Source organism: Leuresthes tenuis, unplaced genomic scaffold, assembly GCF_036924035.1.
Source record: "Leuresthes tenuis unplaced genomic scaffold, fLeuTen1.0.hap1 SCAF_3, whole genome shotgun sequence".
Lineage (NCBI taxonomy): Eukaryota > Metazoa > Chordata > Actinopteri > Atheriniformes > Atherinopsidae > Leuresthes > Leuresthes tenuis.
The window spans coordinates 16263724-16278693 of NW_027325357.1; the positions used below are offsets into that span (position 1 = coordinate 16263724).

Consider the following 14970-nt stretch of genomic DNA (forward strand, 5'->3'; position numbering starts at 1 on the left):
CCTGCCTTCTGACTTCAGTCCGAATAACACAAATGCGAATGACGGGGAATTCATCATAACATCACGATGAATTACATTTGTCTAATGTCGTACGTAAATATTATTATTTTTGTTCCGCTTTTTTTTTCTGGTAGTAATATCTTTCATAATGATGAATGACCGGCAAAATATGATATTTTCACAGGATCCTGCGAATGTGTTTTAGAGAAAAGTCGTAATTGTATAATCGTGTGACATCGCTTCACGCATTTGAACATTTCTGGGTGATAAATGTTGTCAAAGAAGTGTATCAGACTGACAATATGCTTATCGAATAACTGAATTGATGCTCTCTATCTCTATCGGTCAGTTGTTTCGTTCACGTACTAATTTGCAAGCCGGGCAGTTTTTTTGGGACAACCATCCGTCGTTTATTTGATGACGTAGTTTGTTGGCGACCTGCTCTGTCTATTGTGTTTATGTTGAGCTCTTCACGGCTGTCTGGTGAATGAAAACGGCACTCACGTAAACAAAATATCTACCTCTTTGTGGACATGGACTGGTAAACATTTGAAAAATTAGTCTGTCGTGCACAAATGCAAAAATGAATAAAGGGTGGCTGGAGCTCGAGAGTGATCCAGGTGAGAAATTTCGATATATTTTTCAGCTAACGAACGTTAGCTTCCACATTGATGAGATATTTAGCTTTATAAGATTCACGTAGAAAGCCACTTTAAATGAGTAAATCATTAATTCGGTTATTGATGTGTATTGTGCTTTGCTATTTAATCAATTTGTAAACAATGATGGGATGTGAGGAGGAGCAGCATATCTGTAAAAAGTAATGATGTGCAATTTCACAGCTTTTCTTTTGTATTGTTTGCTAGCAGTTTTACTCACAATATTTTGCTATTGCAGGCCTGTTCACTTTGCTTGTGGAAGATTTCGGTGAGTAGCTGGTATATAGGTGCTAAAACTTTCACCGTGCTGTTGTCAACATCTCTGTGCAGTATTTCTAGCTAGAACGAATAAAAAAAAAAGTGCATTTTTCGTAGGTGTCAAAGGTGTTCAAGTCGAGGAAATCTATGATCTTCAAAGTAAATGTCAAAGGTATGTTACTGTCAGTTATACTAGTAAATCTACTGGCTGCGCAGTGATACTGTGTAGATTAAAACTGTGCAGTAAATATTCATATTTATTTGTGAATAATATACACATGCTGCACCTTCTCTGAACCAAAACAGCCACTTGATAGCAATGTTTCGTGTAATTTTATTTTTCAGTCCTGTCTACGGCTTCATCTTCCTGTTCAAATGGATTGAGGAGCGTCGGTCCAGAAGAAAAGTTAACACTTTGGTGGATGAGACCTCTGTCATTGATGAGGAAATAGTAAATGATATGTTCTTTGCTCATCAGGTAAGTGTTTCTTTGGTAGCAGATACTGCTTACCATTGCAATTATCTTTGCAACAGATTGCCTTTCAGTTTTGATTCCAGTTAATTTATATAGATTTGTTATGAGCTGTCTTATTACAGATTTTGCTGCTGTTCAAAATATAGTAAGCATGGCACTGAGTGCCAAGGTTATTATTTATATAAATCTGAATTAAATGTGCACGTAGCTTTTAAGCAAAACTTTTTTTTAAGCTGACAAAATTGTGACACGGTGGTCTTAATGTTTCTGTCTTTTGTAGATTTTGTTAGTTTGTTTTAACAATTAGCTGAAAGTAAGGTAGTCTACTTCTAGCTCTTACTGAGACAATCCGAGTTTAGTAATTTTGTATCATATGAACACACGTCCAATTTGCTTTTATTCATATATATTTTGTGTTGAACAAGTTCTCTTTTTTTTGTACATTTATTTTCTCCAAATTAAACATTTATTAGAAAGTGATAGTTAGTGTACAAAAACGAGGGGAAAAGAGTTGGGATGACATGTAGAAAATGGAATCAAACTCGGGTCAGTGCATCAAGGACTCAGAGTATGGGGTGTGAGATCAACTCTTAATAAAGTAGATTAAATACAATGATGTTAGGTCCTCTTAAAAAGAACAAAAAACAAATCTTATGATTGTTCGATTATATTTAGGCTGAATTACGGGGTATTAAGAAAGTAAAATAAGAAATATTTAGTATTGAAAGCATATATAGTTATCTTACTGTATGTCAAAATAACATAAAAAATGTTGAGTTGAATTTGACCATAAATGTTACAGAATAAGGAAAACTGCCTCTTAAAGAACAAAGTAATTCTTCAGCATCCAGCTTTTATGTATCTCGTTTTTTTAAAAAAAAAAAACAGACATGTGAGGTCTTATTTTACATGTTTATGGTGTCGTCTTCATATCTAGCTAATACCAAACTCGTGTGCCACCCACGCGTTGCTGAGCGTTCTTCTGAACTGCAGTGGAGTTGAGCTCGGCACCACCCTCAGTCGCATGAAGGCTTTTACAAAAGGCTTCAGTCCAGAAGTAAGTCACTCCTCCCAATCACAGATGAACTTCTGTTATTTGAAGTGTGATTTGATGTTGACAGTTTTTTTTCTTTGGCTGTAACTTATTGGCGATCATAGTAGGTTGAGGAAAATATAACAAATGGTAATTGTAGAAAAAAAATGTGTCGGAATATATCTTTTTCATTTTCATTATTATTATTATCGGTTCCAGTTTTAGTTGTGTTACCTACTCACTTTCTCTTTAGTTCTCCCTTTTGGGTAATCTTGTGTTGTTGGAGATAACATTGACTTTCTATGTTTTTTTTTGTGTTATTTTTCAGAGCAAAGGTTATGCAATAGGAAATGCCCCAGAGCTCGCCAGAGCACACAACAGCCATGCCAGGTAATCTATAGTCTGTGATTCATTTTTTGAATTTTGAGATAACACTGAATCTGGGGTACAAAGAAACATTGTCTTTGACTGGGCTGTGTGAGATGTCAGGCTGTGTGGATTTGTCAGTTTCTAAAACTCTTTATTTCCTTGTTTCTATGGAGACCGGAGCCCAGACACCTGCCGGAGAAACAGAATGGGATCAGTGCGGTGCGGACAATGGAGGCATTCCATTTTGTCAGCTATGTGCCCATCAAAGACCGCCTGTTTGAGCTTGATGGTCTCAAGGCTTATCCCATTGACCATGGTGAGTTTTTACTGACATAGAAGTGACAGAAAATTCTGTCCAAGAATTTTCTTACTCATGAAACGTATTTGTTGTTTTGTATTAGTCTTTTTTTTCAATCATCAGTTTTTGATTCACTGCATAAACTGAAATCTGGCACAGCCTCGTTCGGAGCCCTGGAGGCTAAATTAAATGCAAAAATGGATAAAATGTGTCTGTGCTTCTCCTGAAATGAACAATCAAACTGACAATATAACAAAAGTTTTGTAGCTTTCTTTTTTAGTAATGAATTCATTGTTCTTTGGTGAACTTCTGCCGCGGTTAAGCTTGTAAATGATGTGTGCTGTTTCGTTATACTTTAGGGCCTTGGGGTGAGGATGAGGAGTGGACTGATAAGGCTCGCCGTGTTATCATGGAGAGGATTGGACTGGCCACTGCTGGGTGAGTCATGCACCAGTTAACCCAAGGGGTAGTGCTTTAGTTTCTACGCCCTTAAAGCTTCATTCTCATTCTGCTGCTCTGCTCTTCTTCAGCGAGCCATACCATGACATCCGCTTCAACCTCATGGCAGTGGTGCCTGACCGCAGAATGAAGTACGAGTCCAAACTAGAAATTCTAAAGAGGAATCGACAAACCGTTCTTGAGGGTCTACAGAAGGTCAGAAACTGAGCTAAACTAAGTTTCTACGCAAGCCAGTTATCATCCCACAAGTCTTAATGATTGTGAGGGTGTGTCAGACATGCAGCATCTCCTTAGTCGTGTTTGCCAAGGCAGGTGAATACACTGAGGAATACCCAATTCGGCTTTTTGAGTTAAAATTAAAGAATGTTATCATGTCTTCAGATGATCCGGCTGACTCAGACCGAGGTTGCCCACGACAAGAAGCAGCAGGAGTCTTCCTCTCCAGATGAAAGCACCACAACTATCAAAAAAGAAGCAAATGTCGGGCCAGGTACATCCCAAGGGGCTTCTTCATGCAACTTTGTTGCTATAAATCTTTCCCTGACTTCTATTCTGCTATTTCTGTAGTGGGTTACCTGTAACATGTGGATTATCTGAAATGTTAAACTCGTATATAACTGCCATGGAACTGTCATTTTAGATTCAGTGGATGAGTCAGCGGCTCGGTCAAAGGATGCTTCTAGCCCCTCGGGAAGCACTAAAGTCATGGGCAAACCATCAATCCCCACCACAGGAGGTCCCCAGCAAGTCACCAGTCCTAACCCCATTGTTCAACGCCTGCCTGCCTTCCTTGACAACCACAACTATGCCAAGTCTCCAATGCAGGTAAGAGAGACGCAGAAGCATTTATGCTGCGTCAGCATTAATCCTGTTTGTCTTATTTGTTTTGAGAGATCACAAGGTTCTTTTACATAATTTTTTTTTATGAATAGCTGGGGTTTCAATCTACAGTTGTTTTCATTGCTGACTTTTCTGCAAGCATTTTTTTTTTGTTATCAGTTACCACATCTGTAAATTGTGAGAAAACAGTGGCAAGTTCCCAGACCTCACAGTCCTCAACTCAAATTTGCGTTGCCTTTCGCTGAGCACATGGTGCCGTATGGTAAGGGTGTAAACGAGTCTACAGCAGCGCGCACACACCGACACACTTACCTGTTCCTCAAAGTTGATTGAAAGTTCTGCACATAATTACAACATAAATCGCAGATATCTCATTTGTCCGTATGGGACACCTATTGTGTGCATGACTGATGAATATGAGCATGTTTATTAAGTGCGTGTATGGCTTTACAGATCGATTTGTTTCTCTGCTGCCCGGAGCTGAGCTGTGTGACGCCCATTTGCTAAGATGCTCAAACCCGTCTGAATTAAAAGCCTGTTGCAAACTCATTCTGTGCAATAGGTGCTTTATACTCCTCTATAGTCCTTGCTTTGTTGGACAGCATCTGCTTAATCGGTGAAATACAATAACCACACGCATACCGTTAAGTTATGTGTCTCGACTGTGTCCTCGCAGCCTCAGACGTGCCGCGCTGATAAACAGCGGGTCCTTCCCACAGTATGAGGTGGAAAACGAAGCAAGATAAAGCAGCGACGAGTCGAATTGTGCTGTATCACGCAATACCCTGTAATGGAAAAACACCAATACGGAGTTAATATCAGCGTGTAAGGCTTTTCAAATTGGCAAAACTTCCAATTTCAGAGGCACAAAAACATCTTCTTTTTTTTTTTTCTTTGCATTTTAGTTTGTAGAAATAAAAACTGTCGGCTAAAGTCATGAATTGTATAGAGGATTTTAAATCGTAGATCATACGAATGCTAGTATTCTGCAGAAACTGTTCAGCGCTTGATGCACCCTGGACGGGGTTCACAGTTCTGTGCAACCGTTCTGTGTGTTCTTTCTCTTCACTTTCTCTTCACTTTCTGTCTTTTCTATTTTCTTGCTTTCTGTATTCTGAACTCAGTTTATTGGTGGGTATTCAGGTGTCCCCCCCCTCTTAAAAAGACTTCTTACACTTTTTGGGTCTTGTTTTAGCCTCCTCAGATTAGCCTCAGATGCCCGTACAATAATTGTCTGTAACGTTGGAGGTCGGTTGATGTTTCTCTGATTGACAGGAGGAGGAAGATCTGGCAGCTGGTGTCGGTCGCTCTCGGATACAACCCGCCCCCCAGCCTCCATACTCGGATGATGAAGATGACTACGATGAGGATGAGGAAGAAGTGACAGGTTCTGCGAGCACATCTAGCAGGTCAGCACTGCTATTATACGAACGGGGCTTTTTTCGTTTTGTTTCCTGCTGTGAACTGAATTGAATTTTAAAACCAGAGTTATTTTTTCATAGATTTCGGCGGAAGGCAAGTCTGCGCTCAAGAGCAGGTCGGGTTGGGAGTGGAATGGAGAGTCAGATTGCCCTCAATGTCTTAGCTGAGAAGCTGAAGAAGGAGGCTCAAAGAAAAGATGCTCTAAATACTCCTCTGTCTGTGCGCACCGAAGGTCGCACCGGAGGTGTTTCTATCACATCTGCTTCACAGCCTTCCCCCACACCCAGCAATGAAAGCACAGACACAGCCTCTGAGATTGGCAGCGCTTTCAACTCCCCCCTGCGCTCGCCCGCTCGCTCCCAGGCTGCCACGCGCCCATCAAGTCCAGTTGCATCCCATCTGTCGCGCGTGCTGTTTGGGGAAGATGAGATGTTGCGGCTAGACTCCAGACATAACCGTGCTGTGAGAGAACTTGGCCCCTCTGTCAGTGTAGCAGCGCTACACTTACAGGAGGATGGAGTCATTTATGCTCTCCCTCCATCTGGTTAGTTGTGCAAGATTGCTACTGTCATCCTTATTTACAAAGCTGGTTTGAAAACATCTGCTGAAGTGAGTGGCTGAGTCTGTCACTAGATATTTGTGTGCAATCACAACATATATAACATTTCAGGCATCAAAATTCAAGAGTTATGGGGTACCACAATCTGCAGTAACACATTCAATAACTGATTGTCAGATGTCTTTACTGATAGTTTCTTTATTTCTTCAGGGGATTTGGCTGCTGAAGGCACAAAGCGACCCTGCACTCCCGAGAAAGTAAAAGTCAAGGAGCAAGCAGATGAAAAAGATGGCAAAAAAGAGGGAGATGAGGGACCATCTGTAGAGGTGAAGAAAGAAGAGGTGAACAAAGACAGAGCAGAGGGGAAAGCGGCGAAAGAAAAGCTCAACGCTACGGAATCTGGTGCTGACAGCAAACCCAGTGGAGATAAGTACTCACCAAAGGTAAGTCGAGTAATTGTCCTTTGTTGCAATGTACTGTACAACACTCTGCTGGGCCTTAGAGGACCCTCACTTTTTAGGTATCTGCTGATCATAAATGAGCTGTTGCCAAAGTTGTGAACTAACGTAAACACAGACAGCAAGTGGATCATCTCATTGTCTTTTGCAGGAGCTGCTTGCATTGCTCAAGTGTGTTGAGGCTGACATTGCCAATTATGAGGTGTATCTAAAGGAGGAAGTGGAGAAGAGAAAGAAATACAAAGTAGGTTTTGTTTCCCTGGAATTCAATATTCATGCTCGATGCTTTTTTTCTTCTTCTTCTTCTTCTTCTTCTTTAAATGCGCTTTTAATTAGAATCATTGTTTTTATTTGTTCAGATTGATGATCAGAGGAGGACCCACAACTATGACGAGTTTATCTGCACATTTATATCGATGCTGGCCCAAGAAGGTAAACCTGATTGTTTCCTGAAAGTTTTATGTCACCTTTCCTTTTCCCCTTCTATCCGAACCATCCCCCTAAGACTCTGTCACAGGCTCATCCACAGAAGACAGAAAGTCTTCTGTCTTCTGTTACTGTGAATCGAGGATAAATTGATCCCCAAGCACACAAAGTTTAAGATGAAACATTGTTTTCGACACTCAAAGCTATATTACTTTGATATTTTTGGCGGGGGGAAAAAAGAGGTGAAGAGCACTATGCAAGAGTTTGGGCACCACTAAAGATTTGATGTACATTTTTTTAAGGCCTCAAACCCTAATTAGCTTGTTGGAGCTTCACAAACCATTTCCCAACAATCAGCAGCCACAGGTGCCTCTGAGTATTGTTTAAAAAGGAAGAGCAGAAGAAGGCTGTGAGGATGTCAGTGTTTTCTGGTACATGTTTCCTCAGTTTGTAATGTAGTTAACAAAGTGACAGTTAAAAGGAGCAAAGCAGATCAAATTCAAGAGAGCTGCGACTTCAGAACAACTTTTAGAGAGAACTACTTGTAGAATTACCAGAAAGAGCAACGAGGACCACTGTTCAACTACAAAAGACCCTCAGAATGAGTGGTTCACTGTTCTACTGGGAAGCCACACCTCTGAAAGTCGCAAATGAATGTCTGAGAAAAAGCCTGATGTATTCTGAAAAAGAGTCCTGTCTACTGAAGAAGTAGAAAACAAGTTTTTGGCAGGAATGAGCAAAGGTATGTAGAGGTAGAAAAGGGTGCAGAACTCCATGTACAAAACATTTCTTCAGAGTACGGAGGTGAATCAGACATGCTTTAGACTGGGAGCCAGTGGCAGCGTTTCACCAGGAGGATGGTTTCTGTAACTGATGATCCTAATGGCCTTGTTCGAGAGGTACAAGCTAATGGTTGTGCCACGGCCCACATAGTCACCCAACCTAAACGTAATGAAGATATGTGGATCGCCTATAGAAAAATAAAACAAAATTTAGAAGAAGAAAAAAAACGCACGAGTGCAAGATGGCCCCTCGAATCTTACACATATAGAGGCCTTCTGCAGAAAGAATAAGAAAAAAATTCCCCAGAAAAGAACGGAAACATTTTTTTTATAGCAGGAGACTTTACATGCTTCAAGTGTGCTGACCTTGTGGGGAGCCAAACATTTGCTTTAGGCCCTGTTAAATATGTTGAAACATCCGTGTTATGCTGAATTTCTCGTGTTTGAACTCGCGGCACCCGGACGTCAGGCGATTTCAACTCCTGTTGCTATTAACAGGGACCGAAAGCCCAGATGACCACACGACTCCGAAATCATTGTCGTCCAACGCTGAAATTGACATTTTGATATTGGTATCTTCCGCAGGCATGTTGGCCAGCCTCGTGGAGCAAAACATTTCTGTGCGCCGTCGGCAGGGCGTCAGTATCGGCCGCCTGCACAAACAAAGGAAGCCCGATCGGAGGAAACGCTCCAGACCTTACAAAGCCAAGCGTCAGTAGTTACAAGCAATCATAACGTCTGTAAGTAATCTGCCAGCACCAAGCAATCACTGCAGAGAGAAACAGTTGCTGCACTCCTGAACCTCATTCCTAGAGGCATTGTTGTGTTCTTTTTTAGCCAGAGCCTCTCCTGCTTCACAAAATGGACCATATGTTTGGCCTTTTTATAATTTCTGTATATATATTTTTTTCTGCCATGATAGACTGTAAATCTTCCTCTTGTGCCATTTATATCTATAAATTGTAAATATGAAAAAAAAGACATGTCTGTAATGATGCACGTGATGCTTTTTTTTAAAAAAAAAACCAAAAAAAACAAAGACTTGCTCTTTGGTTTCATGGTCAGTACGATACTTCTTTTCTGGAATTTGGACTTATTTAAACCCCTCCGTATGTAACCATAAGTCAATATTTCCTCAGTGCCAACGAAGAATGTTTTGACAAATAAATATTTGGTTTTATTCATCCACAGAATTTCACCTTCAGCAGACTTGGTTACCTGCACCGAGTCTGCTGAAGACGGTTCACTGGTTCTGATTCCTTCTGAAAAGACTTTCCAGCAAAGAGTCTCTACTTGTGTGCGTATGTGTGTGTCTTGAGATTCTGCAAATGGGGGAAGAAAATAAAAAACATGCCGTGTATTATTTTTGTACCTGATATGGATCTCAAAGTGAGTGAATATTCAGTTGGATGTGTGAAGCTGTGTGTTTTTGTACATATTTATCTGTCAATTGGCTCGCCTGTACACTGAGTTCAGTTGCTCTGTTTTTGCCAGTTCATTCTGCAATAAAGTTAGTGAAAATATCTTGCTCTGTGCCACATTTCTTTGGACCTTTTTTTTTTGGGGGGGGGGGGGTTTAAAAGTGACGTGACCACAGTGGATGATCCTGGATTAGTGAATGGAGCCGTGCAAGATTTACTTTACAGAACAAGTATTGCAAGATTTTGTTTTTTTAGATTTTCATTAGATAAGATTTGTACGTGGGTTTGATTTATGTAACGGCTGTACTGCAGTGACAGTTGGCATACACTAGGGAGAGCAATCATTCAGAGACGAGTGGGAGTGCCTCAGATCTGCCTTTGTGCTGTAAATGGATCCATTCACAGGCAAATAAACGTTGGAATCACTACACCTGTGCCGTGGCAACACGACTGTCATATAAACATTTAGCCTTAGGGGGGCATCTTAGTGTATCGTGCCGCAAACTACTGTACAGATAAACTTTTATAATTAACATACGTTTTTTACAGTTACCTACTAAGCGCACAGTATTTGGTTCCTATATAGATTACTGCTAGATGTTCTGAACATATGATAAGAAACAACGTCAGCCTTATGACAGGCATTTTTGCCAGTTTGTGTACATGTGATCCCATTAGTTTTTACTTTCCAACTTCTTTGAGCACTGGTATGATCTTGTAATAATGGCACCGTCCTCACGGCAAGGTGGCAAGAGTGCAAAGCAGTCTACGTGGGAGTGGAAGCTAAAATAATACCCCTTAACTACACATTTAAGTACAGCTGATGTTTGGAATAAATCCAAGCTGTAAAGTTGTATCACCACTGTTTGCCTGTGGTTTGATAAAGAGAAATCCACAACTAGTGCCAGCAGTGTTAAGATGTTTTGTAGACACCGTTCAGTTTTCTTGTGCTGTCGTTAATCGTCTTCTGAACACCGCAGAAAAGGAATGATAGAAAAATGCACACGGTTTGTTTGATTTCCCAAAGCTGAAGATGGCATTTTTATTTTGTCCGACAGGCCCAAGTGTTTTGGATCAAAGAAGGCCAGCAGATTCATGTTTTACCATTTAGCTTTGATGATTTAAAGTTGAGTCTGTTGGTTATCGACAGAGGCCAATAAATCAATGATTGAGGGTGAGACTGTAAAGGGGAAATTTTTCTTTTTGTAAGTTTTGTACCATCATGCTCCTATAATATGCCATCATTAGTGGAACATTTTAATTTGTAATGACAAATGAAAAAAAAAAAAAACCCTAATCAGATCACATTTTACGCTGATATGCATTAGTTAAAATATTTTCTTGTAAATAGTCCTCAATAACAAATCTATGGAATTTAACAGGCCATTTTCTCAAGTAGAGGTTCTCTTACAATCTTTTCCACAAGTCTTTTACTTCAGCTGCACTTGTACACCAAGCTTTTCAGTTTTATTCTAACCTTTTATTGATGATTTTTAGAGAGATAACGTACAGTATCATTCACGGCCCAATTTATGCAACCTCATATTCCTGCAAACGTTTTTGACGGCACTGTAAAGGAAATGTTTTGATGTGTAGTTTGCATAATTTACCTTTTCGCGTGAAATTTCAAGTTCTCGAGTTTGGTGACGTGTAATTGTCATTTTGTGGATTCAGTCAGCTTGAAAATTACTCTTTGTCCTTTTGGGTTAACCTAATAAAGCTGTTAGTTACCAATTGATGCAATTCAGTCAAGTTGTTTCTGTTTAATGACATATTTGTTACTTTTGTGTTCAATAAGGAAAAGATCATGGGAATTTCACTCTGTAAAAACCTTTACCATATGATAACAAAACATTTCAACATAACAATACATTTTTTTATCTACTTTTCAGTAGATAAACATACATTAAGCTTACATTTCCCTGGAAATATATGGATATTTCTTCATAGCTGTTGGTTAAAATTATTTATTTCTTTGTTGTTGTTTTTTTTTACTTTGCTGGATAAAATTAATTTATTTTATACTATTTAAGAAGGTAAACATAATAACTTACATATGATCATTGTGATTTATGGTCATCCTGAGTGACGCTACTGGCAATTCAGCATTTGGCCCGTAGTGTTTGGTTTATACACCAGTTAGCTTACCGGTCCGTAATTGAATCTGGGAGGTCTTGGTGGTCTTCAGTCATGCGCCCTAAATGGATGGGAAATATTTGCGTGGTGTTTTGAGAACGGAGCAGTGTGAACGCGCACGTAACGAGCCTCCCAAGTCACCACCCATTGCGTCAGCGCGCTCCTTCCTCCGTCAGCGCGCGTGCTCCGTGCGGGATGCTGAATTGTAGGTGATGATGGCGGAAGGGGAGCAGCGCTGAGTTCCATCTGAGTTTTTAGCACAGCTGTAGAACCATCTACAACATCGTTTCTTTCCGTCGAGACCTATCCCGGCACGATGGGGAACGAGGCCAGCATGGAGGGGGAGGGACAGGCGGGACAGCCCGGCCCCGCCGTCCCTGCAGCGGGGGCTCCGGCTTCCATTTCAGCACCACCGGACTCTGGACAGCTCATCAAGCCCAGCAATGGAGCACCAGCCGGAGGAAGTGGGGCTGTTCCCGGGCCGGGGATTAACAGGTAGCCGCGATAGCTAGGAGGCTTCTCCGCCGAACTGTGGAGCGAAATCAGGCAGACTAGACGGCAGCGTGGTGTGTACCGTACATTACTACAGTGAGCAGTGTATATATATAGGATCAGACGACTGCGTGAAGATAGACCTGAATGAGCGCTTAATTATTTATTTCAATATCCTTGTCAACACAATTCACCACCCCTTTTAAGAGAGCAGGGTTTTTTTTTTTTTGGTTGTTTTTTTTTTAACAGAAGCTCACGATTAGTCAGCGGGACTTTGGCTTTAATTTAAAAATGCAAAGCTCTCGATGAAGAATCAATAATACGTAAATAAACTGTTCAGTCGTCTCAACGGGAATTTCTACGACCGTTTTCACCATGTTTTGTCCTGAGGATTCAGTGAGTGTCATGAATGAAAGAGCGACATTTTTCCATCTCATAGTGAAGCAGCGCCAAGTAACCGTGGGTACTTTGTGCTGGATCCTCCCCGTAGCGTCAGGGGGTGAATGTTAGTGATGCAAAGTGCTCTGCATCTCACATTTAGGGGCTCGGTCGGTTCTGTTACAGGCTGCTTTGACACGATACCAGTAAATACAGAGTCATTCTGAAAAGCACACCTTCCTTCTTGCCTGCAGACGTCTGTATCTCGATGACAACGTTGTTTAGGATGACAGTGCTCCCATCAGATATCACCAACGTCATTGAGAGTATCAAAACGCTATATATGCTGTAGCTGTCTCAGTAATCAGATCTCAGTCTCAAATCAATATCCAGTTAGAGAAAAATTTGTTTCACCACTGAAGCTGCGCAGAAAGGGTTATTTCTTCTGGAAAAAGTGGTGTTGAAGCTCTCTGAGGGAAATCCAGACACTCAGCTCGGACACATTACAGTGGCATGGAAGCTTTCCATGACAGTGCTTTCTCCCACTGGCAGTTCCCTGTGTAAACCCCATTATTGGCTAATACTAATGCAATGAAGGCTGATAAAATATATTAGCCCTTTTTTGGATTGCGGGTGCGATCACATGTAGCAGCTTGCAAGTTTGTATTTTCTGTGTGGGTGTGTGGTCGGGATTACCCTCCTAACAATCTGATCTGATATTGCCTTAATTACACAGTTCAACAGTTGTAGACCCGAATACGCACACAAGCAGAGACACAGCTGCATCTTTAATTTGCCACACCTGCCTACGATCTCATTGTACTCGTATTTCAGCATGATGTTCAAATAGATTTATAGATGAGCTGCGAGCCCTTGTCCATAAGGCTAAAATTCAGGGGTAGAGCGAATCTTTGGAGGACACATCTTTCAGTTCTTTCAGCAAAAGATTGCCTTGCACTGTTAATAGTATCCAGCCCTTCCTGTGTTTTTACTTGGAGGGGCACTCCCTGTCCATCCTGTATATTCACCATGGGGCAGGTGTTAAGCCTTATAGCTCCCCTGTAATCTCATGATTCTTTCATATCTTGATTTCTCTCTCATATCCACTCTTGGGTATCTCATAGAGTGATGGCCGCTGCTGTGAGGCTGAGTGAGCTGAGAGACAGGGAGTCATAATGAGAAATGGCCAGAGAGAAAGATAGAGTGTATCGTATGGCTAATTTAAATGGGTTTCTTAAGATTGAGGTATCTTGCCTTTACATGTTTCTTTACAAAGAACTTCTGAGAGTTTCAGAAACAATGACACAGCGGCTGGGTTGGGGTTGTTGGAGACTTTCATCTTAAATTAAATGTCTTGCAACATTTAATGAGTTTGCCTGATAATATGAATATGCATATGATATGTTTCATATAATCCTGTTGAAAAATATGCTCTATTTCAGACAATAATACAGTTTCAGTCTCAGCAAGAGAAGTGAGTCCTCATAGCAGCTGTGGTGCTTTAGGATTTGGCCGACCCTTCTGCTTCATGAAGCACCACAATAATTGTTTTCTTCTCTTATCAGAACAGCTTTGACTAAGTGCACAGTCATCCCGATCTGTTGACCCACTGAGGAGCATTCTGACACAAGCTCTAAATAGTTTCCTGTTTACAGCCGTGTGCTCGGTATACTTCTACTACACCGCTTAGCCATAGCATTAAAACCATCGGCCTGATATTGACCAGATCCCTCTCATGTCGCCACTCTGGCTTTTACAAGTTGTAGCACGGGCACGAGACTTCTGGCGGCTTCCAGAGGTCTCAGTGGCAGTGTGGCAGTGGAACTTTGGCTCCTTTGGGTTTTGAGGTGAGGTATCTATGGAACAGGCTTGTTTCTGTGCCTCTCAGGCATGCTCAGTCTGGGAAGTTTCTCTTTCATTCCCCCGAGTCGATTCTGTGGTGCGGTGTGTGCTTCTGGTCAGAGTGCGCTCTGTCAGAAATTGCAGTTTTTCATGAAGGGCTGTGTGTGGTGTGTATTGTCGTCCAACTGTTTCCTCTCTCACACTGAGTTGGTGAGGAATACCCCTCTCTCCACCATATAATAGCATCTACTATCCAGAATATGTGGAGAGATACACAAGTCAGCCGTAACATTAAAACTAATGACAGTTAAAGTGAATGACACTGCTCATCATCCTGCCATGGCCTCAAAGCAAACAGCAAAGAGTCTGAGGTGTTCGCACAACCTACAAAGTCCCCACATACCAGTCTAATGGTATCTTATGGCCTCTGTGGGGAGCAAACACAATCCACAAAGACGCCACTCTACAACCTAGAGGCTCTATTTCTAACGTCCCAGTACCAGACATTCTTTGTCCTTGTACTGGCTAGTCTGACCTCTTTTGGCAGCATGAGTAGGACCATCTGTATTAGACAGGTTGTTACACATGTTAAGGGATACTTACTTGATTGTTAAATGTATGCAACCAACACCGGTTCTTTATGAACCCAAGTACAGGTACAGC

At 41.3% G+C, this 14970-nt stretch overlaps 2 protein-coding genes across 3 annotated transcripts in view; both read left to right on the forward strand.

Annotated features, from left to right (window-relative positions):
• The first annotated feature begins 428 nt into the window (after positions 1-428).
• On the forward strand, positions 429-9561 carry bap1 (BRCA1 associated deubiquitinase 1). Of its 2 annotated transcripts, XM_072382105.1 has the most exons (18): positions 429-620; positions 898-927; positions 1035-1089; positions 1263-1395; positions 2330-2449; positions 2754-2815; positions 2968-3110; positions 3452-3530; positions 3623-3746; positions 3933-4041; positions 4192-4376; positions 5667-5800; positions 5894-6357; positions 6583-6815; positions 6982-7074; positions 7190-7262; positions 8624-8778; positions 8876-9561. In XM_072382105.1, the coding sequence occupies exons 1-17, from the start codon at positions 584-586 to the stop codon at positions 8755-8757; spliced, it is 2208 nt and encodes a 735-aa protein (XP_072238206.1). In that variant the 5' UTR covers positions 429-583; the 3' UTR covers positions 8758-8778; positions 8876-9561. The 2 variants fall into 2 exon arrangements, with proteins under 2 accessions (XP_072238206.1, XP_072238205.1); XM_072382104.1 differs by having other exon boundaries at positions 8624-9561.
• A 2181-nt stretch (positions 9562-11742) lies between these two features.
• The window catches only part of bsnb (bassoon (presynaptic cytomatrix protein) b), a 64549-nt gene continuing 61321 nt past the window's right edge, over positions 11743-14970 (forward strand). Inside the window, 1 exon segment of the mRNA XM_072382106.1 lies at positions 11743-12090. Coding sequence (XP_072238207.1) covers positions 11912-12090 — 179 coding nt within the window. The 5' untranslated portion in view covers positions 11743-11911.